Below are 27,811 nucleotides of genomic sequence, written 5' to 3' on the forward strand. Positions count from 1 at the left end.
TACAATACCGACAAATAATCTTCGAGTGGAAAGTCCCCCCACATTTGAAACATTTTAACTCACAAAATTATGATACCGTCATCCTGAGGAGTGCGTCCTACCTATTCGTGCGGTCTGCGTAGAATTGAGTTGGTCTCGCATTTCCTCATTTCCGCGTGGCTTCACGCGCAACTTGGAGATATGACCATATTACGTGTATGAAGTATGAACTATAGACTAGAGCTGTCAATGGATCGTGTTCGGACGGATCGGATCGATTTGGTACCAAACTGATAAGGTTGGATCGGATTGGACACGGAGCGGGTCCAATAAGTCTTTAATTGGATTCTTATCGGATCTCAAGATTAGGAACCAAATGCAATCTAATAATAATCGGGTAGGGTCATACCCAAATTTGTATGCAAAATCTAAATAAACTTCGTATGCTTAAATACATAGTATAATTTGGATAATTGCTAAATTCAATTCCTACAACATTGTGTGGCGGTGTGCATAGAGCCACAAATGCTTTTCTTCCATATACGAGTGTTGTATACTTAGGAAAATTGATGATTCTCTATATACTCAATGTTGAAGGTAGTGTTGTAAGAAGGCAGGGTAGCTAGACCTCGTACTTTATATGTTTTCTCACATTTTATCAAACAATAACCTTGAAGTGACTTCAAAATTGACACTTTGATGACATGGATGTGTGTACAAAATCATAGTTTCTTTCATCAGGATATGAGTGAAAAACATCTATGGTTTCTATCTGCACTTCCATGTTAACAAAGTGTGAATTGATGTAAATTTTAAAGTCATTCCAGCACGTCTCTTTATTAGATTGGATTTATAACTTATTCTAGAAGATGTTAGATTGTAATGTTACTTGATCAAATCCTTATTGGAATTCAAAGTCTAATTCCATATTTGATGTTATTGTAATGGATTGGATTTCGGGCATGATATGATCCATTAGTATGAAAAGAGAAGTGAAACGATAAACTTTTGAGGGAGACGAATCATTTTAAACTTGAATACAATGTTAATATGATAATTCAAATATAAAAAGAAATGACAGAAGAAAGTTCCAATTATCATTGAGTGCGTGTTAGATAGAACCAAATCAATTCTAATTCTTATCGGTTCGATTTTTTTTAAGACCCAACTCTAATCGAGTGTATAAGAAAAGAATTCTGATTCCAGTTCGGCTCGGGTTAAATGGGCACCCATTAACACCCTTGACCCGGAGCGATGTGGGAGCCCACCTCTAACAGTGACTTAGCGAGATGAACCGATTAAATACATACATCAGGTTTGTGGCCCTCACACATACATTATTTATAATATGCTCATGGGCTGGTCGTATTTACACCGTGTGAAAATTTTGTTGTCTCACAGAACATATACCCATGTGTATTGAATGCAACTCCACGAAAAATATGTGTACTGTCCCCACTAGGAAGGACGAAAGCGATTCATTTTAGGTCGAATCCACTAGAACCCAAAATTCTAAGAGGCCAGTTTCCTTACTCCTACTAGTTGGGCCTACGGGCTTAGAATCTTGTCATCAAAATAAAAAATTATATTTATGTTTAAGACTCAATTTTGGCTCAAAGGATGTAACCCACAAAGGGTGAATCTCGTAAATCCTTGCATTTTTATTTTTAGCTTTATTTTGCGTTGTGTGCTTACTTCTTAATCTTATTATTGATTTTTCAATAAAAAAATTTACTATGTCATTATCGACTAGGAAGTGGTACGTGCAAATGCACATGCATTACAAAGGTGTTTTTGTAATTTAAAATATTAATGCAATTTTGAAGATAACATAATAAAGGATATTTTAGAAAACTAATTAAAGTGATCATAGAGTTATTGTGATTATAATTTTGCTGTTTTTTGGCAAAAATGACTTTTGATAACAATAAGATCAAAAGAAAATGGAGGGGCAGGTCTTCTGTATTTTGAGATGGCTTTTATTATAAGTTTTTATTTGTAATTTAAAATAATAATTAAGATGATTTTGATTTTGTAGATAAAATAATTGAAGATATATCTTACAAATTTTGGATTCTCTCATTAAAAACACCACCTTGAAGAATGTTGAAGCTTAGAGTCTTTGAATGTGGAGTTATTTAGGGTGTTTGGTCTTTTGTTGCATCTCATACATTCAAACGTTCAAGTCAACATAAATCAAACATGTGAGTGGAATCAGACTTATAAAATCTTAAACCTTTTTTTTTTTTCATTGGCTCCTCACTCGTAATATAAACAAGTCAAATTACATAAGAGGAATGCTTGTGTCAAGCAATAGTGTCTATATATGTTTAATGGATAGTTGACTTCAAGGTTCCTACAAAAGTTAGAATTTACAAGAATGTAGAAATCCAAAGCTGTGCAGACCAGCTTCCCATTTGTTTTAACTTTTCTAACATTTTCTACCTCATCTTTGACCTTTTCAACTTCTTGCCAAAAACTTTCGATTTTCTTCTCCAAAACTTATCTGCCTTTAATTTCTCCAAAAACCCTAGTTATCTTGTTCTTGAAGTTGAAGATTGAGGACAATGGATTTGTAGGAAAAAAATCTAGAGTTTTTAGCAAGTGTTTGAAGGGGACATTTAAGATCATTTCGTTTTTTTCCCCTTATCGTGGGTATCATCCCCACCCTTTGGGCGAGACTAATCCCACGGTCACACACATCATCCCCTCAAAAAGTCGTACGTGCAACTGGTTGAGTTAAGGGTCAACCAGACCTGGAGGGTGGCCCCAAAGAATTCATAGCTTCGTGGGGTTTTGAACACTTGACCTACCCTCCCTGAGGAGCTTATCAAGGCTTGGTTTGCCACTTGCCACTAGACCAACCCCTTGGGGTTTCGAACGTTATTCCATCAAAAAATAAGATTTAAAGAGGTACTATCGAAACCAAACATATAATTATAAGTACATATAAACTCTAATAACAATAATCACTAATTACAATATATCATTTCTACACTCAATATAATAACTATTTACAAAAATTATACCCATATTCTTGCCCCTATCTATATTTAATTTCAGTGATTTGATCCATCAAGAAGATTACTTAAAGAAACAAAGCTTTCACTCCCCAACATCCTTCAAGAAGACTAAATTACCTTGGATTTGAAGTGGGGACCCAAATAGAAGCTGTTATCAAAGGCTTTGATTTCCAACACAAAGCAAGTCTGCATTTCCCATGTTGCACCCAATATCCTCCATTAAAGAGACCCACCGAGAAGTTGGCTTGGGAAACATTACAAGAACTCATTCGAATTGCCTTGAATCCCTTCAATGATGAAACCCATCTCTCCATAACTTCTTCTCATTACTCTCACATGGAACTTGCCTCACTGAGTCCATTTTCCTAAGCCCCAAGAACTCCTTTTCAATTAGTTTTAACCTAACCTTGTACCCATCACAGAAGTTTCATTAGTTTGAACACACTAGATGTATCTATAATTTTCACCAAAGCTCAAGGAGGCACCTCAAAATTCTCATAGAAGTGATTGGATTGTGCATATATATATATATATAATTTAAGGATGCAAGTTACAAGTATAGTTATACAATTATAATTTCATAGAAGCTAATAACCATGTAAGAGAACTAAAACGGAAATTTATTTCAGAATTGAAATTGACAACATCCAACAAACACTTCTGACCATCTTACATTTGCTTGGTAGCATCTTTTCGTATGGGCACAAGAGGACGACTGCACTTAGAACCAGTGGTTGGGCAAAGAACCTGTAAGTAGCACTTAGCTGCAACTCTGTTACTGTTGAGAGTAAGCTACATCCTAGCATGGAAGCCAGCCGAACCCAATAGTACTGTTTTGATTTCTTCAGGAAGGATGTCTACGTCTTCCTTGCATTGCTGTCAAATGGATAGAAACAAACTAACTCTAGTCCATCATCTTTCATTAGAGTAAATTTAAGATGTCAAATTCAAGAAAAGAAGCTCAATCCTCAGATATCACAACCTTGTGAAGAACACATATGGGTTGTGAGGCAATCTACGGTACCTGTGCACGAGCAGACGTATCGGAACAATTTACATGAATGAACTAAATTGGAAAATAGCAGCCATTCAAATATCTCCTTTTAGAAGTTTCAGAGAGAAATCATGGCAACAATCTTGAAGAATCTACATAATGGATGGCTAGTATCGTCATCAAAGCCATCCCTCACTACCCCCCCCCCCCCCCCCCCCCCCCCAACAAACATACAAAAAAACTGGGGTTGGCATGGTTAGGATCATCTATTGGACCAACATGAGGTGTAGGAGATCTTCCAAGTGAACCCACCCTACTCAGCTTCACAAAATAAAGGTCGAAGAGAGCAAGCTTACCTCAGCTCTGAAGATATCCAATGCAAAACCATTAAAACAGCTGATGACTGCCTGCTGGATGTCTAGTCCAAGGCCATCAAGAGCCTTCATTATGGAAAGCAAGAGACCCGGTCTGCGGGAACAAAACATATGGATGTTTACAGCTCTCCCTTCTCTTACCTTGACTTCAACCTACATATGCAGAGAATTGGCATTATATAATTGGAGTTATATTGAAATATCATACAAGATGATTGAGGATACTATTTCTCACAAGAATGCAACACATAGAATCATAATTCCCACAAGTCAAATCGTATGCTGGGCCAAGTCCAAAAGATTTTGAACACCAGATTTTTTTTTTCTTTCTTTCTTTTTTGGGTAACTAAGTGGGTTAAAATAATTAGACTACTTAGAATTGAAAGAATTGGCCACTAAAAGGGAAATCAAGAGAAGTATTCCCCTTGGATTAGTAACAATGGCTTTGATTTGATAAAGGAGTGTAAGAATCTTTGTAGCAAGATAATGAAAGTTTACCCTTGCAGGTTGGCCATTTGGGCTCGGTAATGAGTTGGGGCGGAGTTCTTCCTTTACATGGCAGGTCAGGGTTGGCGGGGTGGGTGTCAATGGGTAGAAGCTTGAAGTAGGTGGCAGTGAAGAACTGGGAGGTGTCGATTCTAGTTCATTGTGGAGGTTGTTAATCCTTTGAAGAAGCTCCTTCAAGTACTCAACTGCATCCCCTAGAATAGAAGCTCTATCCATCTATTCAAACAACAAGAGTTAATTAACAACAAATCATTAACTATTTTCTCAAGGAAACAATGATTTTGATAAAGCTTCAAAAGCATCGCAAAATTGGTTGCCTCTTTAGGAAGAAATCTTATGTAGGTCCAAGTTTGCTCAAATCTTTGTAGAGTACCCAATCTAGTAATACAATTTTAAAAAACTTGTAGTTACAGATTATTTCTGAAATTCTCAACTTACCAATACTTCGTAAAATTTTCTTGACCATTTGAAAAACACAGACATTGCTACCACGCACGTCTCTGTCATGGTATATAATGTCACAGAGTTCTTGATACAAAAAATTTACAGAACTAAATGCTGGAGTAAACCATTACATGACTAATGATCGTCTACGTTACACAAATTTCAAAGGATGGGTATAATTTGAAAGAATTAAAAATAAGAGGCTTGAAGAAAACACATAAATTCAAAATTCAAATAACCCAACCTACATTTAACATGAGAAAGCTACTATACTATAATTCACAAGAAAACACTGTGAATCAAGAAAGATTCTCAATATTCAAATAACCCAACCTACATTTAACCATGACAGAGCCTCACACACACACACACACAATGTGGACCAAAAAAGATGCTCACCTTGCTAATTTTTGGAATTACAGACCTCAGCATGTAGAGCCTGTCATTGAGTTTCTTCCTCCGTCGCCTCTCGGCCATCAGATTTTTAGCGGGGAGCCCTTTCTTCTTCCCCTTCTGATCTCCACCAGTAACAGTACTATTTGCATTTGAATTGTCTCCACCGTGCTTCGTGCTCTCCTCCAACTTAGCGTTCTCCATATCTTCATCTGAATCATAATTCAATCCCGACCCATCGAAGCCCACTCCATCTCTCTCATTCTCTTTCTCTGTCTCTTTTTCCAACTCTCTCTTCTCCTTATAACCCTCCACTATGGTTGAAACCTGATTGATATCGCAACCCAAAGGCCCTGAATTTCCCCCTTTGTCTGCTGCTAGGGTTGAATTCTGCAGTAAAGCGGCTCTCTTCTGAAAGAGAGTGGGCTGTGCACCAACTGGAGAGAAAATCTCGAGAGGCCTCAACACTTTAGACCTGTTGAGAAACAAAGAATTTTCACAACGATCCAAGCCCCACAAACCGATCGGATTGAACCCAGAACTAACAGTGCAGCTGTTATCGACCATTGGCAACAAATGGATACTCGCATATTGGAAACTTGAGCTCAGATCATGAGTACCCATCCGTCCCTGTGAGCTCAAATCTTCGTACCCACTCAACATCCCACCTCCCCTGTTCACCAAAACAGAGGAATTCAAAGTTTCGTTTCCTATGAGAAACCCAGGTTCGCAACCCAAATCGAAAGAGTTGTCAAAAGGGATGTTGCAGATTTCATTGAAGCGTGAAGGCAAACAATGGTAGAGATTAAAGAGCGGTGAAGGAGAATAGGAAGATGATGTGTCAACTGTTTGAAGTGGATTCTCTGCTACAATGGGGTTTGAAATAAAAGTAGTATCTTTGATTTCTTGTTGGTTTTGGGTGCCCTGGAAACCATGGTGATAGTGAAATAAGTTGCCATTACTGTTCACGAACCAGTCGTCTTCGAGCATCGATTTGAAAGTAGAGAGAGAACCCACGTCGTCCTTGTTCTCCAATTCTCCACCGTTGTTCCTTGTCCATGGAATCTCTTCTTCTTCCTCTCCTTCCCTCCAAACAACTCCATTAACCCTCTGTAGCATTTCTTTCTCTGCTGCTTTGTTCTGTGTTTCTCTCTGAAAAAAGTTAAGTAAGAAGCAGAGCAATTGAGCAAATCAGCAAAACAGAAAGAAATAAAAAGGTCGCGAAGATTTGGAGGGAAAAGGAAAATAACTTTTCAGAAATCTAAATGAGGAGAGATAGAGAGAAAGAGAGAGAGAGAGAGAGAGAGAGTGACATGGAATCTCTTCTTCTTCCTCTCCTTCCCTCCAAACAACTCCATTAACCCTCTGTAGCATTTCTTTCTCTGCTGCTTTGTTCTGTGTTTCTCTCTGAAAAAAGTAAGTAAGAAGCAGAGCACCTGAGCAAATCGGCAAAACAGAAAGAAATAAAAAGATTGCGAAGATTTGGGGGGAAAAGGAAAATAACTTTTAAGAAATCTGAATGAGGAGAGATAAAGGGAGAGAGTGACAGTGAGCTCAAGTACAAAAATACCCTTGAACAGTACCTTTATTACCCTCGAAAATGACTTTTCTTCTTCATTCTTAAATCCTTCCGACGAAATGGAGTCTGCCAAAAACCTAATTCAGGGACTGATTAGGAAAAAAGTTTTAATAAATGGATTATAATTTTTTTTATTAAATGGAATATTAAGAAAGATCCTAAAATTTAAGTGAATTATTAGGAAATATCCTAAAACTTAGGGATTAATTAAAAAAACTCCATCCACTAGGGTCCTTTAAATAATTTTTCCTTAAATTTTAGGTTCTTTAAATAAGTTTTCGTTAAAAATTATTGTCAATCTTGCTAATTTTATATTATTGTTCTGTTTACCAATTTTAATTATTATTGAGTTCGACAATGTTGATCTCAACAATAAAAATTGTCGGTCTTAACACTGTAAAATCCATTCATTTTCATTTTTTCAACTATAATACATGAAAAAATCGACTTAAAACTTGAAATAACAACTTGTGTAGTTGATTTCAAATTAATAGAACTATCCTTAAATTTTTTTTTTTATATCAAAAAAGTAAACAAAACAATTGAAAAACCTAATTTTTTTACATACATCTTCAAAATGCTTGAAGGAAACGAAAAAAATGACTTATTCATTCTCAAATCCTTTTCATCGGAATGGGATTTTCAAAACTTGATCAGGATGTCGAAAATCCTTCTTTTTTTTTTTTTTTTTACGAAAATGATGAGTTTGAATGGTTATGGCAATTTTAACATTTTAATCGTGAGAAATGTCTTAGAGTGAGGTTCATGAATTGTTTGAAAAATAGTGATTTACTATACAGACTATTTTGATAACTTACAAAAGTCAAAAGTGCCAAGGACTATTAAGTAATTTTTTTTAAAGCAAAAAGGGGAGAAAAAGTTTTCCAATAAAAAAGAAAGAAATGATGTAATAAATTCGAGGTCATTTATGTCATCTCGTGAATATAGTCGATCTTGATCATTCTAGATTCCAAAGAGCTAATGACATTAATGTAAAGTTCATTCAATGTACGTAAGAAGGCTTTTTTTGCATGACAACTATTGGTTTTCAAAGAAATGGAATAACTTTGATGTGTGGAAATCCCAAGTTTCTTGTGATTCTTTTGATCACAACTATCTATTGTCCTATACTTTCATTGTCATTTACTTTTCTCTTTCCAGAGACTCAAGATTGCCTTTACATTCTTCTACTTGTCACGCAAACAATAGTAACCAAGTTCGAATTGGGAATTTTAAAGAGGTCAATTTGATATATATATATTTTAACATAATTATTTTCAGGAGTTATAGGTATGAAAGAATAAATAAAAAATGATAAATTTAAAAACTAATTCATATTTTTACTAACTAATAAGAAAATTAATCCTCAGGAAAGTAGAATAGATACTTAGAAAATCTGTATTTATCTTTATGGCTTAGCCGTTAGTCTCCCCATGGGTAGAGTCAAGATTTTCTTATAGTGCGGACAAAGTATAGTTGTCTGATAAGGTTGAAGAACTTGAAGATGAGTGATTTTGAAGTGAAAATTTATCGATTTTTTATTAGAGGTTATAGAAAAAGACATTTTAATCATTTTTTATTAGTCTATGAGAGAGGATCTAAGTCAAGGGGCAATGTCATGAGTGGGGAACGGGGGCAACTACTAAATATTAACCAAATTAGATGGGTTCTAATAAATCCAAAAACTTAAGTGGGGTGGGGCAACTGTCAAAAGTTTGTAGGGGACAAATTCAAAATATATCAAATTCTTAAGAAGATAATGCAATTTTTATTTTTTTTAATTGTTGGGACAAATGTACCCATCGTAAATCCGCCCTTGAGTCTCTCGATTTTTGGATCCAAGAAAAGTCTGATTGTGAATTTGATTTGAAATTGTCAGATATGCATTGTAAATTGGTTCAAAAATCAATTGAGGATTATAACAAATTTTCTTTAAAGTAGTAGGAGGATCTGACTTATAAGTTGGTATTTTCTCATCATTTTCTTTTATCATTTATCTTTGCTTTGTGTGATTTACATTCATAGGATTTCCCAACATGACTTATCAATGGAATTTTAGGGAATCAACAAACACAAATAAAAGGTTTTGAAGATCATTAAAATGCCTAATACTAACAATTTAGTAATCTTAGATGAAAATGTGGTCTCTCAAACCCTCTAAGGCTAAATAGACATACCACTCCACATTTTACTGAAGAGTTGTGCTATGGTGACTTCAAGATTGTACCTCACATCTCACTTTCTTGACGTGAAAGTGTGTAGGAGCCATAGACACTTTCATCGAGATTGAGGCCACTTCAACATATTCTTTGCTGAATATTTGAGATGCCCCTAGGTCTTCAAATCAATGATAAAAGTCTCCTGATCCGTAAAACTAATTAAAATGACTTAAATACCATCATCTTCAACCTCGCAAAATATTGTCTTTTCTTTCCAAAACTAATCATATTCAATCTCTAATGTAATTTATTTGTATCATTTTCAATCTTAGATTTCTATCTTTTTCAACAATAAAATGATAAGAAAAGATATGAATTTTATGAAGTAAACAAAATCATATATTTTTAAATAAAAATATCAAGAATTTTCTACAAACAGTTGAAGACAATATTCAACAAGTAAGTGCTTACTCACAAAATTTGTTAAAGTTTGTGAGTGTTGATGCCATGACTTAGGTTCAAAAACTATCTACCTACCAGTCTCGTTTGTCTAGCAAAAAGGAAAATTGAATAAGTAAAAACAACAATTTATCCTAGAAGTTTGAGAGCTGGAAGGTTTATTTTTGGAAGAAAAATCAAGGAATTTTTTATAGAGGTTGAAGATGAGGGCATTTTGGTCATTTAAGATGGTCTTTCAGACCAAGGCCAAGGTGCCATGCCATAAATTTGAAAACACAGGGGTGTCTCCAATATTTACCCAAACGTGAGGAGGGTATATGTCTAAATCATCCTGTAACTTTCTCATATTGCCAGCTGTCTTAATTAGATTGGTTAACAGTTAAGCATCGACTAGTTATAGCTAACAAAATTACGCGTTGGGGGCGCTAGGGCTAGCAGATTCTGATTTCGGACAGAAATATATCGAGGGACGAAGTTATTCTCCCTCTTCTAAAACCCTAGTTCGTCTTTGCAGACGGAACGAGACGTGTTCTTCGAATTCTTATTCACAGATGCATGCTTTCGATTAGTAGACTGCAACAAGGGCGTTCGATCGAAACAAGAGAAATGGGCACCTCAGATTCTTCTTCTCAGAACGGATTAATTGATGGGGTTTTGATTTCTCCTCCACAAGAAGAAATACCTACAACTAGAAAGAGCAACAGAGTTCAACAAAAGAGGAATTCTATTAGGTTAAACGAGGTTGGTGCTTCGAATTCATCTTCTTTGAATCCATTAATTACTGGGTTTTCGATTTCTACACAAGAAATCACACCTATAAAGGTAACTAAAAATCCTCAAAAACGAGAAGCGAAAGAGAAACTTGAAATACGTAGGCCTGAGAAGAAGGAAAGGGTTTCAATTGGTAGTTCGAAAGAACACTTCAAGGACAGACACGCAACCGTGGATGGTCGAAGTCGTCGTGTTCGTTTGCCAGCCAAATGTGCTGCCTTGGTTTTCCAATTGACAAGGGAATTAGGGCACAAATCCGATGGCGAAACCATCGAGTGGCTCTTGAAGAAAGCAGAGTCTATGGTACTTTCCGTCCTTGGCAACAAAACCATCCCCAGTGAGACTAATTTGATGAAACAAGCCGAGGGAAACAGAAATTTAGGATTTTTCATCGATGAAACTGGAGAAATCCCAAATATCAAATTTGAGAATATATATGAACAGACGAACACAAATTTTCATGATTTGGATGGTTTTAAATCTTGGAAATTTTTTGAGGTGAATCAGATATGGGCATTATATGATGATTTTGATGGTATGCCTCGCTCGTATGCTCGGGTACTCAATCCCCGCCCCGATGAGCTAAAGGTGGAGGTGACATTGTTGGAACCTCACCCAATATCTGAAGAAGAAATGCAATGGGTGGCAGACAAGAACTTGCCTATGTCTTGTGGGACATTTAGAGCAGCTAAATCAACAGTAACAAAAGAAGTGTCGGCTTTCTCCCACCAACTTGCTTGTCAAGAAGGGAAATTGGTTAGGTCTTTCTTCAAAATATTTCCTCAAAAGGGTGAGATTTGGGCTATTTTCGAAGATTGGGATATGAATTGGACGCATTCAGATATGAAGAGAAATACCCAATTTAAAATAGTAGAAGTTGTATCAGATGTCACTGAGCTAGGTGGAGTTACTGTTGTTGGCTTAGCGAGAGTACAGGGCTTTGGAGATATTTTCCAGAGAGAGTTGCAAGATGGATTCGAACTCTCTCGACAAATTTCAGGAAAAGAGATGTTGTGCTTCTCTCATCGTGTTCCAGCTTCTACAATGGCAGGAGAGGAAATGGATGCTGTTCTTTCGTGTGGGTTATGGAAGCTTGATTCTACTGCCTTACCTAGGTAAAGACATGACTTGATTTAGGTTTTGTGTTAAATCCATGGATGTGCAGTACTAAACAATTTTATTTGGTTCAAATAGTTATACACTTAGTTTTTTTTTTTTTAGTAGTTATTATAGGTTTCAATTCTAGAAAAGCGGAAAATATGTCTAGTGTTATCTATACAGAATTATAATTTAATAAGATATTCGATTTTTCTGTTAGTTCTGTTTCTGGTTTCAATGGGAGTTTTGGAATTTTGTTTTTGTACACCAATGGAAGATTGTGCTTTCCACTGGATAAATTATACTTTTTTAGCGTCTCAATGCTTAGTTGACATTCCTATAAACCAAAGTTGATTTTTTTTTTTTATGTAAGAGTAATTTTTTATATATTATCTTATGATGTATTCGTCTCCGTGAATTTCTCAGTAGATAATTGTTTTTAATTAACCATTGAGAATTTTTAGCTTAATATAAGCTTCAAATATCCCATTGTGTTTCCCAAGCTCCACATCTTGTCGTGAATAATATCAAAGTTTTCATTCTTCATTATTTTTTGGTTCTTTGATTGGTAAAAGGATATGTGTGAGATTGTTTTAACAAAAAGGTGAAGCCATAAGTGTGCAGTAAAAAATGAGAAGTGTTTGAAAAGCATGCTCAGGGAACAAATTTGATGTTCTCAGTACCTATTCATCAAAGTTGATGATTATTTTTATTTTACTGATAAAAAAAATGATTATTTTTATTTGAAGAATCTTCTTCAGGATATTAGTTTGTCAACTTGGTGTGGTAATATCAGTCTTTTTTTTGTTGTTACATTTAGTTTGTTGTTTAGTTCTCTTATATCAACTAAAAATGGCCTATTAATAATCCAATTTGATGAGTTGGGTGGACACAAGCATACAAAGAAGAGTTGGGTCTATTGTGTATGATTGGTATTAGTTACATGGTAAGATGAGAATATGATATCGTGTTTAATTCTTCCACAATGGAGTGATGAATCCTTAATCTGACATCTTTTACCAATAGACAAGTTTATTAAGAGAGGAACCAAAAACAGTCAAAGAATACAAAATAGGGAAAACTAGAGAGTGAGTGTGCAATTTAGACTCAACAACAACAACAACAAAGCCATAACCCCCCAAAGATTTGGGGTCGGCTAAATGAATCTTGTCCCTCTATTGCACTCTGCCTATAGTCTGGTCTTCTATTATTGAAAGTGAGCTTTAATCCACTCTCACTATAGCCATCCTTGCTCATTTGGATCTTCCACTTGTTCTTTTGGACCTTATCATTTAATTTTCTTCTCAAGCCAAGGTTTGGAGAAGAATTGTTTTATTCCCTACCCATGCATAGTAGACTAATTGTAGAACCATTTTGGCCATAAAGGGCAAACAAAAAAAGAGAATCCAAGTACAAAGTAGGGTCTCCACAAAATGTACCTTTTCGAAAGCTCATTACATGATCTATGTTGGGTTTTATGATGTAAGGTGATCACAAAGGGAGCCCCAAGTTGGTAAAAGGGAGGACTCCTATTTCGGAACCCACCCAGAGAAGTTGCATACTTATTAAAGCATATAAGAACACATTTTTGAAAAATGTAGCAGCCGATAACGAAAGGTGTCCAAGACCAAAGAAAAGAAACAAATAGAGTGGTTCACCTTGTCTTGTTTCACTGGAGCCTTTAAGGAACACGTTGATGGCCATTTAATCAACACGGAAAAGGAGAGCAGAAATACAAACCTTCTTCCACTTTATTTTGGACGAAATTCTTCCCAATAATAAGAGTACGTCTATGAAGTGGGCAGTCTGCTTCAAATTTTGAAGGAACCTTCTTTGTTATAAGATAGTTGGCATTTTGAATTTATTTCATGCCCCTACATTTCGGCCAAAATTTGAAACACCTCTCTGGAAATGCCACGTGTAATCCAATGGAGAGGGTTCCTTCAAAATTTTGAAGTGGGCTATCCGCTTCATAGTTTTTTCCGTAAGTAATCAATGAAACTCTGGATCACTTAATCAAACACATTCTCCATATATATGTTACACAACGACATGATTGTTGTTTGCAATCAGCACTCCGTCTAACGAGATTTCTGTCCACTGAAGCAACTTGAAATTGAGAAATCACTATGGGCATGACCTTTTTAGTCTTTTATGCCAATGCCTTGGAGATGATCTTTATACACACTTATGGGCTTTTATAATATTTTAGAGATTCAACTATATATATATATATTCTATATATATATACTATATATATATATATATATATATATATGTTAGAAGAATCAGGGAGATAAGGATGTAATTGTTCCTCCAATCCCAAAAGGTTTCCTGGTAGCATTCCTTCACCATTTTCATGAAATCAGCCATAACACAAGCTGATCATCTTTTGAAGAAACAATAGGACCAACAGACTCGGTTTTTTCTTCATCAAGTCCTGCAATTGGTTCGCCAGTTTCATCTTCATCAATAGGTGAATACAGGGAAATTGATCAAAAGATGGTTCGCTTTGGTTTCCTAGCTTGGTTCGATTGTGCATATACTTATAATTCAAGTATTATTGGATGGGCAAGCTGGAACTATGTTACCTGGTTCGTCGGTTCACTTGGTTTGAATTTGGGTTTGTGGTTCGCCACTCCAGAATGAACCCAGTTTGTAGGGGTAGGTAGAGATAATTTGTTTCTTGGTTCGCTTTGGTTTCCTAGTTTAGATCGATTGTGCATATATATAATTCAAGTATACATATTATAAGTACAATTATAATCCAAAATTTACATATTAACAGTGAAAAAAATGTAATAAATTGGTTTGGTTTACCAAACCATTTAAAAACTTATTTGGTTAGCTGAACCCAATCAAAATTAAGTGGGTTTGTGATTCGCTTGATTTTATAGGCCCAGTACGAATCGTTGTATTGTGAACTGGTTCACTTCATACCTTTTTTTGATTCGGACTATTAGCAACGAACTGGGTAATTTCACGATCTTTATCGCCTCTACTTATTTCTCTTTTTCATCCAAGTCTCTCACCAAGAATTTTTCTTGCTTTTTTTCCTATTCAACCTATTGTCTTCAACATCTAACCAAAAACCTTAATTTTTCTCTACAAGAATCCATCGTCTTCAGCCAAGCATTAAAACCCTCTTTTTTTTATATGATGGAAGGAAATAGATTACTTGGGTTGAAGATAAGGTTAACAATGTTTAACTCTAGAAATTGAAGATGATAGGATTTTTGGAAAGAATTTGAAGATAAATGTTTCCATCAATTTTTTTTATTTTTTTAATTAGGTCTCACGTGAATAACGAAGTCCAAGTGGGGTGGGGGGTTAGGTCAACAATTTGAAAACCAATGAGTGCAGAGGTAAAATGTCACTTATTTCTATCTAAAACGAACAGATACTATATTAACAACCTTTCACAGAGTTGTGTGATTCACTAATTAAACAATATTAGATGCCTTCCTATACTAATAACTTCCTAATACAATTGGAAAACTAAAGAAAATTGCATAAAAAAATTTAAAAGATGACGAATTAATCAACACTTGTTGGAGGTGATGTTAAAGGCCGGAAGGTTGTAATCCCCATTGATGAAAGCGGAAGCAACAAGGTGATACGCAGCTTCACTCATATCCTCTAAATCCCAATTCACATACGTGTCCGGCTTATCACAGACGTAATCCATTGAGCAAGTATCTTGCGTTATATCATAATTCAAAATCCCATCTTTATATGAACAGCACGGGGTTCTTACTGCCTCGTTAAATCCTACAAATTCATCATAATCAAAGAGAAAAAATAAATCTCTAGTCAGATTATTAGTTACACTTTAAATGTCTATTAAAAAAAATCAAATCATGCAGAACGAAACAAATTGAGGTAAAATTACCATAATTCTTTGGAGAGTTAATAAAACGCATGGCATTGTTATAGAAATCAGCATAAACGATGTTTGCGTGAGGATGGTGTTCTCGAAGGATTTGGAGTAGCACTTGAAGTTGGGTGTTGTGGGATTCCGCCAAATCGTTGTAATCTTTGACACAACCATTGAGAGGGTCTAATAGACTACTTATAGTGACATTGGTATTGTTGGTTGCATGATCTATAAGAGAAAACTCCATACCCAATGTTGACATACACCCTATGGGTAGTAACCCTGGCACAACAATTTCTGTTGCACCCAATGTGATCAAATCCTGAAATAATAAAAATTAAAATCAGAATCTGTTGATCAAAATATATAAGAAGGAAAAGAGCTTAGTTTATCAAAATTAAATATATTTTGTCCACAAAAGGTAGCTTACATTGACAGTAACAGCGATGGCGTCTACGACATTGGGAACCATAGCTCTAAGTGCAGTCATGTTCTTGTTGTTGGTGAAATCATAATCTGAAGCTCCAATTCCTCCAACAATCATTAATGAAGTCTTGAGATACTCTTCACAATCTGTAAAAAAAAAAAATTAAGAACCACCACATAACATAAAAATAAATGAGAAGTTTCTTGGTTATTAAAAATAATTGAAGAAGACAAGTAAGATAAGTAGTTATCCTTAATTAATTAATTAATTACCTGTTTGATTGGAACAGAGAGAAGGCAAAAGGGACTTGAACCAATCGTACTGGGCTGCAAGATGAGTATTGGGTATGGATGGGTTGTAATTAGTTGGGTCTTGAAAGTTGTGTGGATCCAGCGCTGTAGCTCCAATGACAGCAAAGTTTGCTCCTTGCCTATACTCTTCAGGTTTAAGATTTGCAAGATATGGAGGCAGGAATGGAAGACCAAGAGCATCCGCTGCACGTGATAATTAAGACAAATTATTTCTAATTAATTAATATATAAGTAAAAAAAAAAAAAAAAAGGGAGGAGAAATGATGATTATATATACCAATAAAATCTATAATAAGACGGCCATTGGAGAGACGTCCAGAGGGCTTGTTGAAGTAAGTGATGCCGAATGGAAGATGTCGAACGTCTGGGCTGAACTGATAATTGGGATCATTGTAGATGATGACATAATTTCCAGTATCTGAAGTCTCATCTCCAAAACTGAAAATGGAGTTTATACATGATGAAGAGTCTCCTCCTATGGCTATGGTAGACATGACCATAGGCAAGTGAAGAAGAGTGAGGAAGAAGGAGAGGTGACGAAGAGAAGCAATGTTGTTGTTAGAAGAAAAGGTTGCCATTGATGAAGAGAGACAGAGAGAGAGAGAGAGAGAGCTTAAAGAGCGTTGAGAGGAGGGAGAGTGGGTCTTGGGGTTTGTAAGTGAGAAGATGATGAGAATGAGAGAGATGGATCAGATGAGGTGTGGGGGTTCTGCTTTTATAGACAGGAAGGATTGTGTTTAGTTCATGTTCTTGTAGGAAAAGGACAGACTCATCAATTAGGAATCCTGATTGGAGTTTGGAAATCGGCTCTTTTTTATGCCACGTCACTCTGAAAAGGAAGAATATTCATCTCGACCGTTCGTGGGACTCCTCGTTCGAGTTGGACTTGGACTTGGAACTCTCTCTTGGACTTGATGAGGGTCCCAACATTTTGACCTTTACTAAAAGATAGGTACGAATTTTTACTAAAAGCACCCCAATATTAACTCTATCTTGGGTGAATTACTCTTCGACCCCTTGTGGTTTTGTATAATTTTACGTTGGCCCCTAACATTTTGACAATTGCACTTACCTCTTCTTTCACACACGGTGTTTAAATTCAGATGTTATTTATTTTACATTTTACCCTATCATTTTGTTCATTTTTTTATAATAAATAAATAAATTTTTTAAAACTATAAAAATGTCCTCATGTAAGCATTCACAAGTAAATCCATTTTTTTTACTGATATTTTTTTTTATAAAAAAGAATAATATTTTAAAAAGAGTAAAATTATCTTTATAAAATGTAAAAAAAAATATTTTTAACTGTTTGGTTGACGGAAAGTAGATTGACGGGGTAAATGAACCTATTAGATAACTATAGTGGAGGTAAATGCAATTGTCAAAACGTTAGGCGGTTGACATAGAATTATGCCAAACTATAGAGGGTGGAAGTGTAGTTTATCATTAATTCTTTCTTGATATCGTATGAATTGGGTGCTTTAAGTAAGAGTTGGTGTGGCAATGGAATCTCTTAAATTTTATAGTACTTTATTGGATGAATCTCTCTCAAGTGAATCTCCATTTTGTACATTGAATGTGAAGAAATTTCGAGTTCAGTATATTGTTTATTTTAATTCCCAGTGATTAACGAATTCATTGATAATAAAAAAAAAGAAGTGCTACCATTGCCACATCAATTCCTATATAAAATCATCATAGAATTGCACACAATAGGTGTGACATTAGGAAAAGTTGGTGTGGCAATAAAAACTCTAATAAAACAAGTGATTTTGCCATATTTGCAATCTCACTAGTAATTTATTAACGGATTCATTGATTATGAAATTGATAAATTCACTAGAAAAATATATTTTGGACATTAAAATTAACAATGTATCAGAGTTGGTCCTAAATAAAATGGGACGTCTTTAGTTTCTCAATTGGAAAATGTTGAAGTCACATTAAAATTGACATTGTTTCACACATAATTGACGTGGACGTGTGTACATAATCATAAATGCTTTTCATCGAGTTATAAGTGAAGAGCATTTGGTTATGTGCACACCAATATGTGAAACGATGTCGATTTCAATGTTATTACATTACAATTCTTTTCAATTTAATGTCAAATGGTGGGTCCAAATGTCCAACCCCAACTCGAGAGTCCTATCATTCGTGACCAATCAACGGTGGAGATGAATATTGTTCTTTTTCAGATTAACCAATTAAAATAAGGCCGATTTCGAAATTTCAATTACAATTATACTGAGAGTGCTGATTTTCTAACTAGAAAGTCTTCCTAGGCGATGTGCTGTTGTGTATCCCGAAGAAAAAGATCTATGGTTCGTGTCCATGCGACGTGGCCGAGTGAAGACTTTCTCGTTAGGAATTCATTATTCTCTATAGAATAAAAAGGACGGAACGCAATAAATCATACGCGGTTGTACTTGGCTGATGTGGCAAGAGCACAGAACCAAGTATCTTTTTTCTAGTGTATCCCAAAAAATATCTATGGTTTGTATCCTTTCCACGTCAGCCGCGTACAACCACGTTCACGACTGTTACAAAGAGGACTCCTACTTGACTTCTATCTCTTTTCCTACTCGAACATGAACTAACAAAATCTATAAAAGCAGAACCCACACCCGATTATCCAATCCATCTCATTCTCATTTGCGAAACCCACATTCTACAGTTCTCTTCAATCTTCAAGGACTCTCTGTCTGTCTCTCTGTCTTCATCAATGGCAATTTTCTTCAAACACCAATATTGCTTCTCTTCATCACCTCTTCTTCTTCATCATCATCATGTCTACCATAGTCATAGGAGGAGACTCTCATCATGTATAAACTCCATTTTCAGTTTTGGAGATGAGACTTCAGATACTGGAAACTATGTCATCATCTACAATGATCCCAATTATCAGTTCAGCCCAGACGTTCGACATCTTCCATTCGGCATCACTTACTTCAACAAGCCCTCTGGACGTCTCTCCAATGGCCGTCTTATTATAGATTTTATTGGTATATATATTATATTCCCCCCCCCCCCTTTTTTTTCTTATATATTATTTCATTAATTAATTAATTTGAAATTATTTGTCTTAATCATCACGTGCAGCGGATGCTCTTGGTCTTCCATTCCTGCCTCCATATCTTGCAAATCTTAGACCTGAAGAGTATAGGCAAGGCAAAACTTTGCTGTCATTGGAGCTACAGCGCTGGATCCACACAACTTTCAAGACCCAACTAATTACAACCCATCCATACCCAATACTCATCTTGCAGCCCAGTACGATTGGTTCAAGTCCCTTTTGCCTTCTCTCTGTTCCAATCAAACAGGTATTAATTAATTAATTAAGGATAACTACTTATCTGACTTGTCTTCTTCAATTATTTTTAATAACCAAGAAACTTCTCATTTATTTATATGTTATGTGATGGTTCTTAATTTTTTTATTTTTTTTACAGATTGTGAAGAGTATCTCAAGACTTCATTAATGATTGTTGGAGGAATTGGAGCTTCAGATTATGATTTCACCAACAACAAGAACATGACTGCACTTAGAGCTATGGTTCCCAATGTCGTAGACGCCATCGCTGTTACTGTCAATGTAAGCTACCTTTTGTGGACAAAATATATCTTAATTTTGATAAACGAAGCTCTTTTCCTTCTTATATATTTTGATCAACATATTCTGATTTTAATTTTTATTATTTCAGGATTTGATCACATTGGGTGCAACAGAAATTGTTGTACCAGGGTTACTACCCATAGGGTGTATGTCAACATTGGGTATGGAGTTTTCTCTTATAGATCATGCAACCAACAATACAAATGTCACTATGAGTAGTCTATTAGACCCTCTCAATGGTTGTGTCAAAGATTACAACGATTTGGCGGAATCCCACAACACCCAACTTCAAGTGTTACTCCAAATCCTTCGAGAACACCATCCTCACGCAAACATCGTTTATGCTGATTTCTATAACAATGCCATGCGTTTTATTAACTCTCCAAAGAATTATGGTAATTTTGCCTCAATTGTGTTTCGTTCTGCATGATTTGATTTTTTTTTAATAGACATTTAAAGTGTAACTAATAATCTGACTAGAGATTTATTTTTTCTCTTTGATTATGATGAATTTGTAGGATTTAACGAGGCAGTAAGAACCCCATGCTGTTCATATAAAGATGGGATTTTGAATTACGATATAACGCAAGATACTTGCTCAATGGATTACGTCTGTGATAAGCCGGACACGTACGTGAATTGGGATTTAGAGGATATGAGTGAAGCTGCGTATCACCTTGTTGCTTCCGCTTTCATCAATGGGGATTACAACCTTCCGGCCTTTAACATCACCTCCAACAAGTGTTGATTAATTTGTCATCTTTTAAATTTTTTTATGCAATTTTCTTTAGTTTTCCAATTGTATTTGGAAGTTATTAGTATAGGAAGGCATCTAATATTGTTTAATTAGTGAATCACACGACTCTGTGAAAGGTTGTTAATATAGTATCTGTTCGTTTTAGATTGAAATAAGTGACATTTTACCACTGCACTAATTTTACTTCGTTCTAGATATGAAAATAAGTTATACTCAAATGGGATTTGAGTTTTCTTGGACACACAATTTATGCTGTGAGCAGTGTTGTTTAATCAGAGAATTTAAATGAACAGAAATTTATCAAAGGACTTACTTGGTAAATTGATGATTATCTCTAACAAGTGGAATTAAATTTTGAAGTTAAATCTGAAAATAAAAGAGAAGATGAAACTTATTGGTTAGTAGATTTAATGATTGAGGCACGCCTTCAACGTGATGTTCTAAGCCAAATACGTTCCCTCCACTTGGTTGTTGGAAATCTGCCCATAGGATTCAAAAGTTTAAGTAGAACAGAGAAGAAAACACTACAATCTCTGATCTTTCGGCGAATGGGTAGCAAGTATCACCCTTTGGGAATATAACGCAGTAGAGAGAGTTGCATCCATTAGAGAAATCAAAACAAAGAGACATGATTTTTTTGTAGGTTACTCCTTCCTCTTTAAATTCAAAAAACGATTACAAGATAATTTTATTTAAAAAGAAATCAAATGAGACCAAAACCCAAGGCAGTGCGATCGTGTGTGAAATGAGGAAGTACATCGCCAGTGCAGACACGCTAAGGATTTCAGAGCTTGAATCCTTTGGGTTCCCTCCGTGTGCGCACATGAGCCCACCCCCTACATCTCTTAGTCTTCAAGGCTAATAGAACTAACTTCTATATAAGAGTTAACTTTCAACTGTTCTAGTAGCCCATATGGGACTAAACATAAAAGCACAAAAAACTAACTAACAACTAAGCCTTTAAAACAAAGAAGTCTTTGTATCAAACAAAAGATTTTTTTATTAAAAAAAAACAGCAAACTAACAGAATTCAATTAATAAAACAGAAGAAGAAGATAAAAAAAAAGTATAGTTTTTGAACCTTCAACAAGCAGAGGTTTGTACTATAGAAGAACGAGATATTATTGATTCTCTTAGATAAAAATTACACCAATTCTCATACTTTATCCCTAATAAATCTCAATCAAATCAAATTTAATCTTAATAGATATGATATAATGTACCGTAATATACCATATTATAAAGCAATATAACTAACTACTCCAATACCCTCTCGCAATCATATATTCTTTTGAATAAGGAATGCGCGATTGGTTAATATCAAATTCCTTGAAATTGTAATTATTAAATGTTTGGTGTTACCAACAAGTATTCATCGTGTTTTCAGTAGTCATTGCCAACAAGTATCCATCGTACATACATCAAATATAAATAAACTTCATATATTTAAATAAAATATCTATATAATAAAATACAACTGAGTTATTATAGTTTTGTACTTTTTGAAATAAGGAGAAACATCCTTCCGACTATACTTGTGTGGTATGATATCGACTTACACCACACTTTTTTATCTTTCCTCTTCATTCCCTTTAATTTTATTATACATTTTTAATCTATTTTATTATTTATTATTTTTTTTATTCTCTTAATCTTAATTTTTTTAATAATATCTTTTCAATTTTAATTTTTTCGCTTTTACCCATTAACGGCATTTCGTACCATAATCAGGCCAACTCTAGATTCAAAGTTAAAGTGGAATGGATCGGATTTCGAATATAACCGATCCATTGGGCCGATTTACCATATAACATTTCCTCATGGGCGGCCAGCCATCAAAAGCGTCTAGAAAAATTCAGATCATCTAAAGGCACAAAAAAAAAAAAAAAAAAAAATCTTGCAAGGGAGTAAGAGACAAAGGGATGGTTTCTTATCGTCCACGTTTCTCTTTATTCCATTGCGTACTATAATAATTAGGTGAAACGAGATCCAAACACCAAGGGCTTGTCTCCTCTCCTCTCCTCTCTTCTTAGAGTAATTAGGAATTTGTACCTTTGGAACCATTTTGTCATATATTTATTTTATTGGTAATTGAGAAACATTTTTCTTACTAACGTAGTTAAGATCTTAAGTCTTATTAAGGGTCATTTTTTCTCAAATGGATTACTATATTGGCAATCAGGCACATCAACCCTCTAGGTTTCAAGGAAAAATTCATATTCAATTTATTTTTATTTTTAAATAATTTCCTTGGGCTTGATCTAGGGTTTTGAAGAAACAATAGGACCAGTAGACTTGGTTTTTTTTTCATCAAGTCCTGCAATTGGTTCGCCAATTTCATCTTCATCAATAGGTAAATACAGGGAAATTGATCAAAAGATAGTTCACTTTGGTTTCCTAGCTTGGTTCGATTGTGCATATACTTATAATTCAAGTATAAGTATTGGATGGGCAAGCTGGAACTATGTTACCTGGTTCGTCGGTTCACTCGGTTTGAATTTGGGTTTGTAGTTCGTCACTCCAGAATGAACCCAGTTTGTAGGGGTAGGTAGAGATAATTTGTTTCTCGGTTCGCTTTGGTTTCTTAGTTTAGATCGATTGGGCATATATATAATTCAAGTATACAAATTAAAAGTATAATTATAACGTTAAAAAATTCTAAGTTAAATAGAAATAAATTAATATAATAATTCAAAAATTACATATTAACAGTGAAAAAAATGTAATAAATTGGTTTGGTTTACCAAACCATTTAAAAAATTATTTGGTCAGCTGAACCCAATCAAAATTCGGTGGGTTCGTGGTTAGCTTGATTTTATAGGCCCAGTACGAATCGTTGTATTGTGAACTGGTTCGCTTCATACCTTTTTTTGATTCGGACTATTAGCAACGAACTGGGTAATTTCACGATGTTTATCGCCTCTACTTATTTCTCTTTTTCATCCAAGTCTCTCACCAAGAATTTTTCTTGCTTTTTTTCCTATTCAACCAATTGTTTTCAACATCTAACCAAAACCCTTAATTTTTCTCTACAAAAATCCATCGTCTTCAGCTAAGCATTAAAACCCCCTTTTTTTTTATATGATGGAAGGAAATAGATTACTTGGGTTGAAGATAAGGTTAACAATTTTTAACTCTAGAAATTGAAGATGATAGGATTTTTGGAAAGAATTTGAAGATAAATGTTTCCATCAATTTTTTTTATTTTTATTTTTATTTTTTTTATTTTTTAATTAGGTCTCACGTGAATAACGAAGTCCAAGTGGGGTTGGGGGGTTAGGTCAACAATTTGAAAACCAATGAGTGCAGAGGTAAAATGTCACTTATTTCTATCTAAAACGAACAGATACTACATTAACAACCTTTCACAGAGTCGTGTGATTCACTAATTAAACAATATTAGATGCCTTCCTATACTAATAACTTCCTAATACAATTGGAAAACTAAAGAAAATTGCATAAAAAAATTTAAAAGATGATGAATTAATCAACACTTGTTGGAGGTGATGTTAAAGGCCGGAAGGTTGTAATCCCCATTGATGAAAGCGGAAGCAACAAGGTGATACGCAGCTTCACTCATATCCTCTAAATCCCAATTCACGTACGTGTCCGGCTTATCACAGACGTAATCCATTGAGCAAGTATCTTGTGTTATATCATAATTCAAAATCCCATCTTTATATGAACAGCACGGGGTTCTTACTGCTTCGTTAAATCCTACAAATTCATCATAATCAAAGAGAAAAAATAAATCTCGAGTCAGATTATTAGTTACACTTTAAATGTCTATTAAAAAACAAAAAAATCAAATCATGCAGAACGAAACACAGTTGAGGTAAAATTACCATAATTCTTTGGAGAGTTAATAAAACGCATGGCATTGTTATAGAAATCGGCATAAATGATGTTAGCGTGAGGATGGTGCTCCCGAAGGATTTGGAGTAACACTTGAAGTTGGGTGTTGTGGGATTCCGCCAAATCATTGTAATCTTTGACACAACCATTGAGAGGGTCTAATAGACTAGTCATAGTGGTATTGGTATTATTGTTGGTTGCATGATCTATAAGAGAAAACTCCATGCCCAATGTTGACATACACCCTATGGGTAGTAACCCTGGTACAACAATTTCTGTTGCACCCAATGTGATCAAATCCTGAAATAATAAAAATTAAAATCAGAATATGTTGATCAAAATATATAAGAAGGAAAAGAGCTTAGTTTATCAAAATTAAATATATTTTGTCCACAAAAGGTAGCTTACATTGACAGTAACAGCGATGGCGTCTACGACATTGGGAACCATAGCTCTAAGTGCAGTCATGTTCTTGTTGTTGGTGAAATCATAATCTGAAGCTCCAATTCCTCCAACAATCATTAATGAAGTCTTGAGATACTCTTCACAATCTGTAAAAAAAAAAAAAAATTAAGAACCATCACATAACATATAAATAAATTAGAAGTTTCTTGGTTATTAAAAATAATTGAAGAAGACAAGTAAGATAAGTAGTTATCCTTAATTAATTAATTACCTGTTTGATTGGAACAGAGAGAAGGCAAAAGAGACTTGAACCAATCGTACTGGGCTGCAAGATGAGTATTGGGTATGGATGGGTTGTAATTAGTTGGGTCTTGAAAGTAGTGTGGATCCAGTGCTGTAGCTCCAATGACAGCAAAGTTTGCTCCTTGCCTATACTCTTCAGGTTTAAGATTTGCAAGATATGGAGGCAGGAATGGAAGACCAAGAGCATCCGCTGCACGTGATAATTAAGACAAATTATTTCTAATTAATTAATATATAAGTAAAAAAAAAGGGAGGAGAAATGATGATTATATATACCAATAAAATCTATAATAAGACGGCCATTGGAGAAGCGTCCAGAGGGCTTGTTGAAGTAAGTAATGCCGAATGGAAGATGTCGAACGTCTGGGCTGAACTGATACTTGGGATCATTGTAGATGATGACATAGTTTCCAGTATCTGAAGTCTCATCTCCAAAACTGAAAATGGAGTTTATACATGATGAAGAGTCTCCTCCTATGGCTATGGTAGACATGACCATAGGCAAGTGAAGAAGAGCGATGAAGAAGAAGAGGTGACGAAGAGAAGCAATGTTGTTGTTAGAAAAAAAGGTTGCCATTGATGAAGAGAGACAGAGAGAGAGAGAGAGAGAGCTTGAAGAGCGTTGAGAGGAGGGAGAGTGGGTCTTGGGGTTTGTAAGTGAGAAGATGATGAGAATGAGAGATGGATCAGATGAGGTGTGGGGGTCGTGCTTTTATAGACAGGAAGGATTGTGTTAGTTCATGTTCTTGTAGGAAAAGGACAGACTCATCAATTAGGAATTCTAATTGGAGTTTGGAAATCGGCTCTTTTTTATGCCACGTCACTCTGAAAAGGAAGAATATTCATCTCGACCGTTCGTGGGACTCCTTGTTCGAGTTGGACTTGGACTTGGAACTCTCCCTTGGACTTGACGTGGGTCCCAACATTTTTACTTTTACTAAAAGATGGGTGCGAATTTTTACTAAAAGCACTCCAATATTAACTCTATCTCGGGTGAATTACTCTTCGACCCCTTGTGGTTTTGTATAATTTTACGTTGCCCCTAACATTTTGACAATTGCACTTACCTCTTCTTTCACACACGGTGTTTAAATTCAGATGTTATTTTACAATTTTACCCTATCATTTTGTCATCTTTTTTATAATAAATAAATAAATTTTAAAACTATAAAAATATCATCATGTAAGCATTCACAAGTAAATCCATTTTTTTGACTGATATTTTTGTTTATAAAGAAGAATAATATTTTAAAAAAGGTAAAATTATCTTTATAAAAAATAAAAAGTTATTTTTTAATTGTTTGGTTGACGGATAATTATTTAAAAAAAAGTAAAATTATCTTTATAAAATATAAAAATATATATTTTTAACTGTTTGGTTGACGGAAAGTAAATGGATGGAGGGGTAAATGAACCTGTTTGATAACTATAATAGAGGTTAGTGCAATTTTCAAAATGTTAAGAGGTTAACATAGAATTATGCCAAACTATAGAGGGTGAAAGTGTAATTTACCCTTAATTGTTTCTCGATATCATATGAATTTTGGGAGCTCCTAGTAAAAGTTGGTTTGGTAATGGAATCTCTCCAATTTATAAGTATTTTATTGAATGAATCTCTCTATCAAGTGAATCTCCATTTTGTCCCTTGAATAGGAAGAAATTTCGAATTCGGTATATTGTTCATTTTAATATCTATTGAATGTTTTTTTTAAAGAATTACTATTGCCACACAATCGAAGAATATACCGAAGAATTGCAAACAATTGACATGGCATTAATAAAAGTTGGTGTAGCAATAAAAATTCTCTAAAAAAATTAGTGATTTTGCTATATCAGCGATTTCACTAGTAATTTATCAACGGATGCATTAATTATGAAAGTGATGATTTCACTAGAAAATAATATTTTTAACATTAAAGTAAATAATATATTAAAATTGATCCTAAATAAAATGGGACGTCCTTGGTTTATCAATTGGAAAATGTTAAAGTAACATTAAAATTGACATTGTTTTACACATAATTGACATGGATGTGTGTACGTGATCATAAATGCATTTCATTGAGTTACAAGTGAAAAGCATGGGTGAAACGATGTTGATTTCAATATTATTACAGTACGATACTTTTCAATTTAATGTCAAATGATGGGTCCAAATGTCCAACCCCAACTCAGGAGTTCTATCATTCGAGTCCAGTCAACGGTGGAGATGAATATTGTTCTTTTTCAGATTGACCTATTAAAGTAAGGCCGATTTCGAAATTTCAATTACAAAGACTGAGAGTGCTGATTTTCTAGCTAGAAAGTCTTCGTAGGCGATGTGCATGTGTGTATCCCGAAGAAAAATATCTATGCTTCGTGTCCTTGCGACGTGGCCGAGTGAAGACTTTCTCTTTAGAAATTCATTATTCTCTATAGACTAATGATGACGGAACGCAATAAATCATACGCGGTATTACTTGGCTGATGTGGCCAGA

At 34.8% G+C, this 27,811-nt stretch overlaps 5 protein-coding genes across 8 annotated transcripts; 2 read left to right on the plus strand and 3 right to left on the minus strand.

Annotated features, from left to right (window-relative positions):
• Positions 1–2,989: 2,989 nt before the first annotated feature.
• Positions 2,990–7,213, minus strand: LOC147400781 (transcription factor ICE1-like). Of its 4 annotated transcripts, XR_015178273.1 has the most exons (6): positions 7,028–7,203; positions 5,721–6,866; positions 4,869–5,093; positions 4,353–4,523; positions 3,676–3,878; positions 2,990–3,403 (listed from the first exon to the last, which is right to left on the minus strand). XR_015178273.1 is itself a non-coding variant. In XM_086441810.1 (5 exons), the coding sequence occupies exons 1-5, from the start codon at positions 7,070–7,072 to the stop codon at positions 3,795–3,797; spliced, it is 1,671 nt and encodes a 556-aa protein (XP_086297936.1). In that variant the 5' UTR covers positions 7,073–7,203; the 3' UTR covers positions 3,510–3,794. The 4 variants fall into 4 exon arrangements, 3 of the variants coding, with proteins under 3 accessions (XP_086297938.1, XP_086297936.1, XP_086297937.1); XM_086441810.1 differs by lacking the exon at positions 2,990–3,403 and having other exon boundaries at positions 3,510–3,878; XM_086441811.1 differs by lacking the exons at positions 2,990–3,403; positions 3,676–3,878 and adding an exon at positions 3,885–4,026 and having other exon boundaries at positions 7,028–7,206.
• Positions 7,214–10,517: 3,304 nt separating this feature from the next.
• LOC147400782 (uncharacterized) lies at positions 10,518–11,801 on the plus strand. Its single transcript, XM_086441647.1, has one exon. The coding sequence runs from the start codon at positions 10,518–10,520 to the stop codon at positions 11,799–11,801; it is 1,284 nt and encodes a 427-aa protein (XP_086297773.1).
• Positions 11,802–15,246: 3,445 nt separating this feature from the next.
• On the minus strand, positions 15,247–17,071 carry LOC147400783 (GDSL esterase/lipase At5g45910-like). Its single transcript, XM_086441531.1, has 5 exons — positions 16,673–17,071; positions 16,357–16,578; positions 16,088–16,230; positions 15,673–15,979; positions 15,247–15,551 (listed from the first exon to the last, which is right to left on the minus strand). Exons 1-5 carry the CDS (start codon positions 16,971–16,973, stop codon positions 15,322–15,324), a joined length of 1,203 nt encoding a protein of 400 aa, XP_086297657.1. The 5' UTR covers positions 16,974–17,071; the 3' UTR covers positions 15,247–15,321.
• Positions 17,072–19,123: 2,052 nt separating this feature from the next.
• LOC147400784 (GDSL esterase/lipase At5g45910-like) lies at positions 19,124–20,920 on the plus strand. Its single transcript, XM_086441648.1, has 5 exons — positions 19,124–19,318; positions 19,565–19,721; positions 19,851–19,993; positions 20,103–20,409; positions 20,533–20,920. Exons 1-5 carry the CDS (start codon positions 19,124–19,126, stop codon positions 20,760–20,762), a joined length of 1,032 nt encoding a protein of 343 aa, XP_086297774.1. The 3' UTR covers positions 20,763–20,920.
• A 3,232-nt stretch (positions 20,921–24,152) lies between these two features.
• Positions 24,153–26,000, minus strand: LOC147400785 (GDSL esterase/lipase At5g45910-like). The gene is made up of 5 exons (XM_086441532.1): positions 25,611–26,000; positions 25,303–25,524; positions 25,035–25,177; positions 24,617–24,926; positions 24,153–24,488 (listed from the first exon to the last, which is right to left on the minus strand). The coding sequence occupies exons 1-5, from the start codon at positions 25,909–25,911 to the stop codon at positions 24,259–24,261; spliced, it is 1,206 nt and encodes a 401-aa protein (XP_086297658.1). The 5' UTR covers positions 25,912–26,000; the 3' UTR covers positions 24,153–24,258.
• Positions 26,001–27,811: the final 1,811 nt, after the last annotated feature.

Source organism: Akebia trifoliata, chromosome 5 (assembly GCF_017979445.1).
Source record: "Akebia trifoliata isolate Shusen 1 chromosome 5, ASM1797944v1, whole genome shotgun sequence".
Classification (NCBI taxonomy): domain Eukaryota; kingdom Viridiplantae; phylum Streptophyta; class Magnoliopsida; order Ranunculales; family Lardizabalaceae; genus Akebia; species Akebia trifoliata.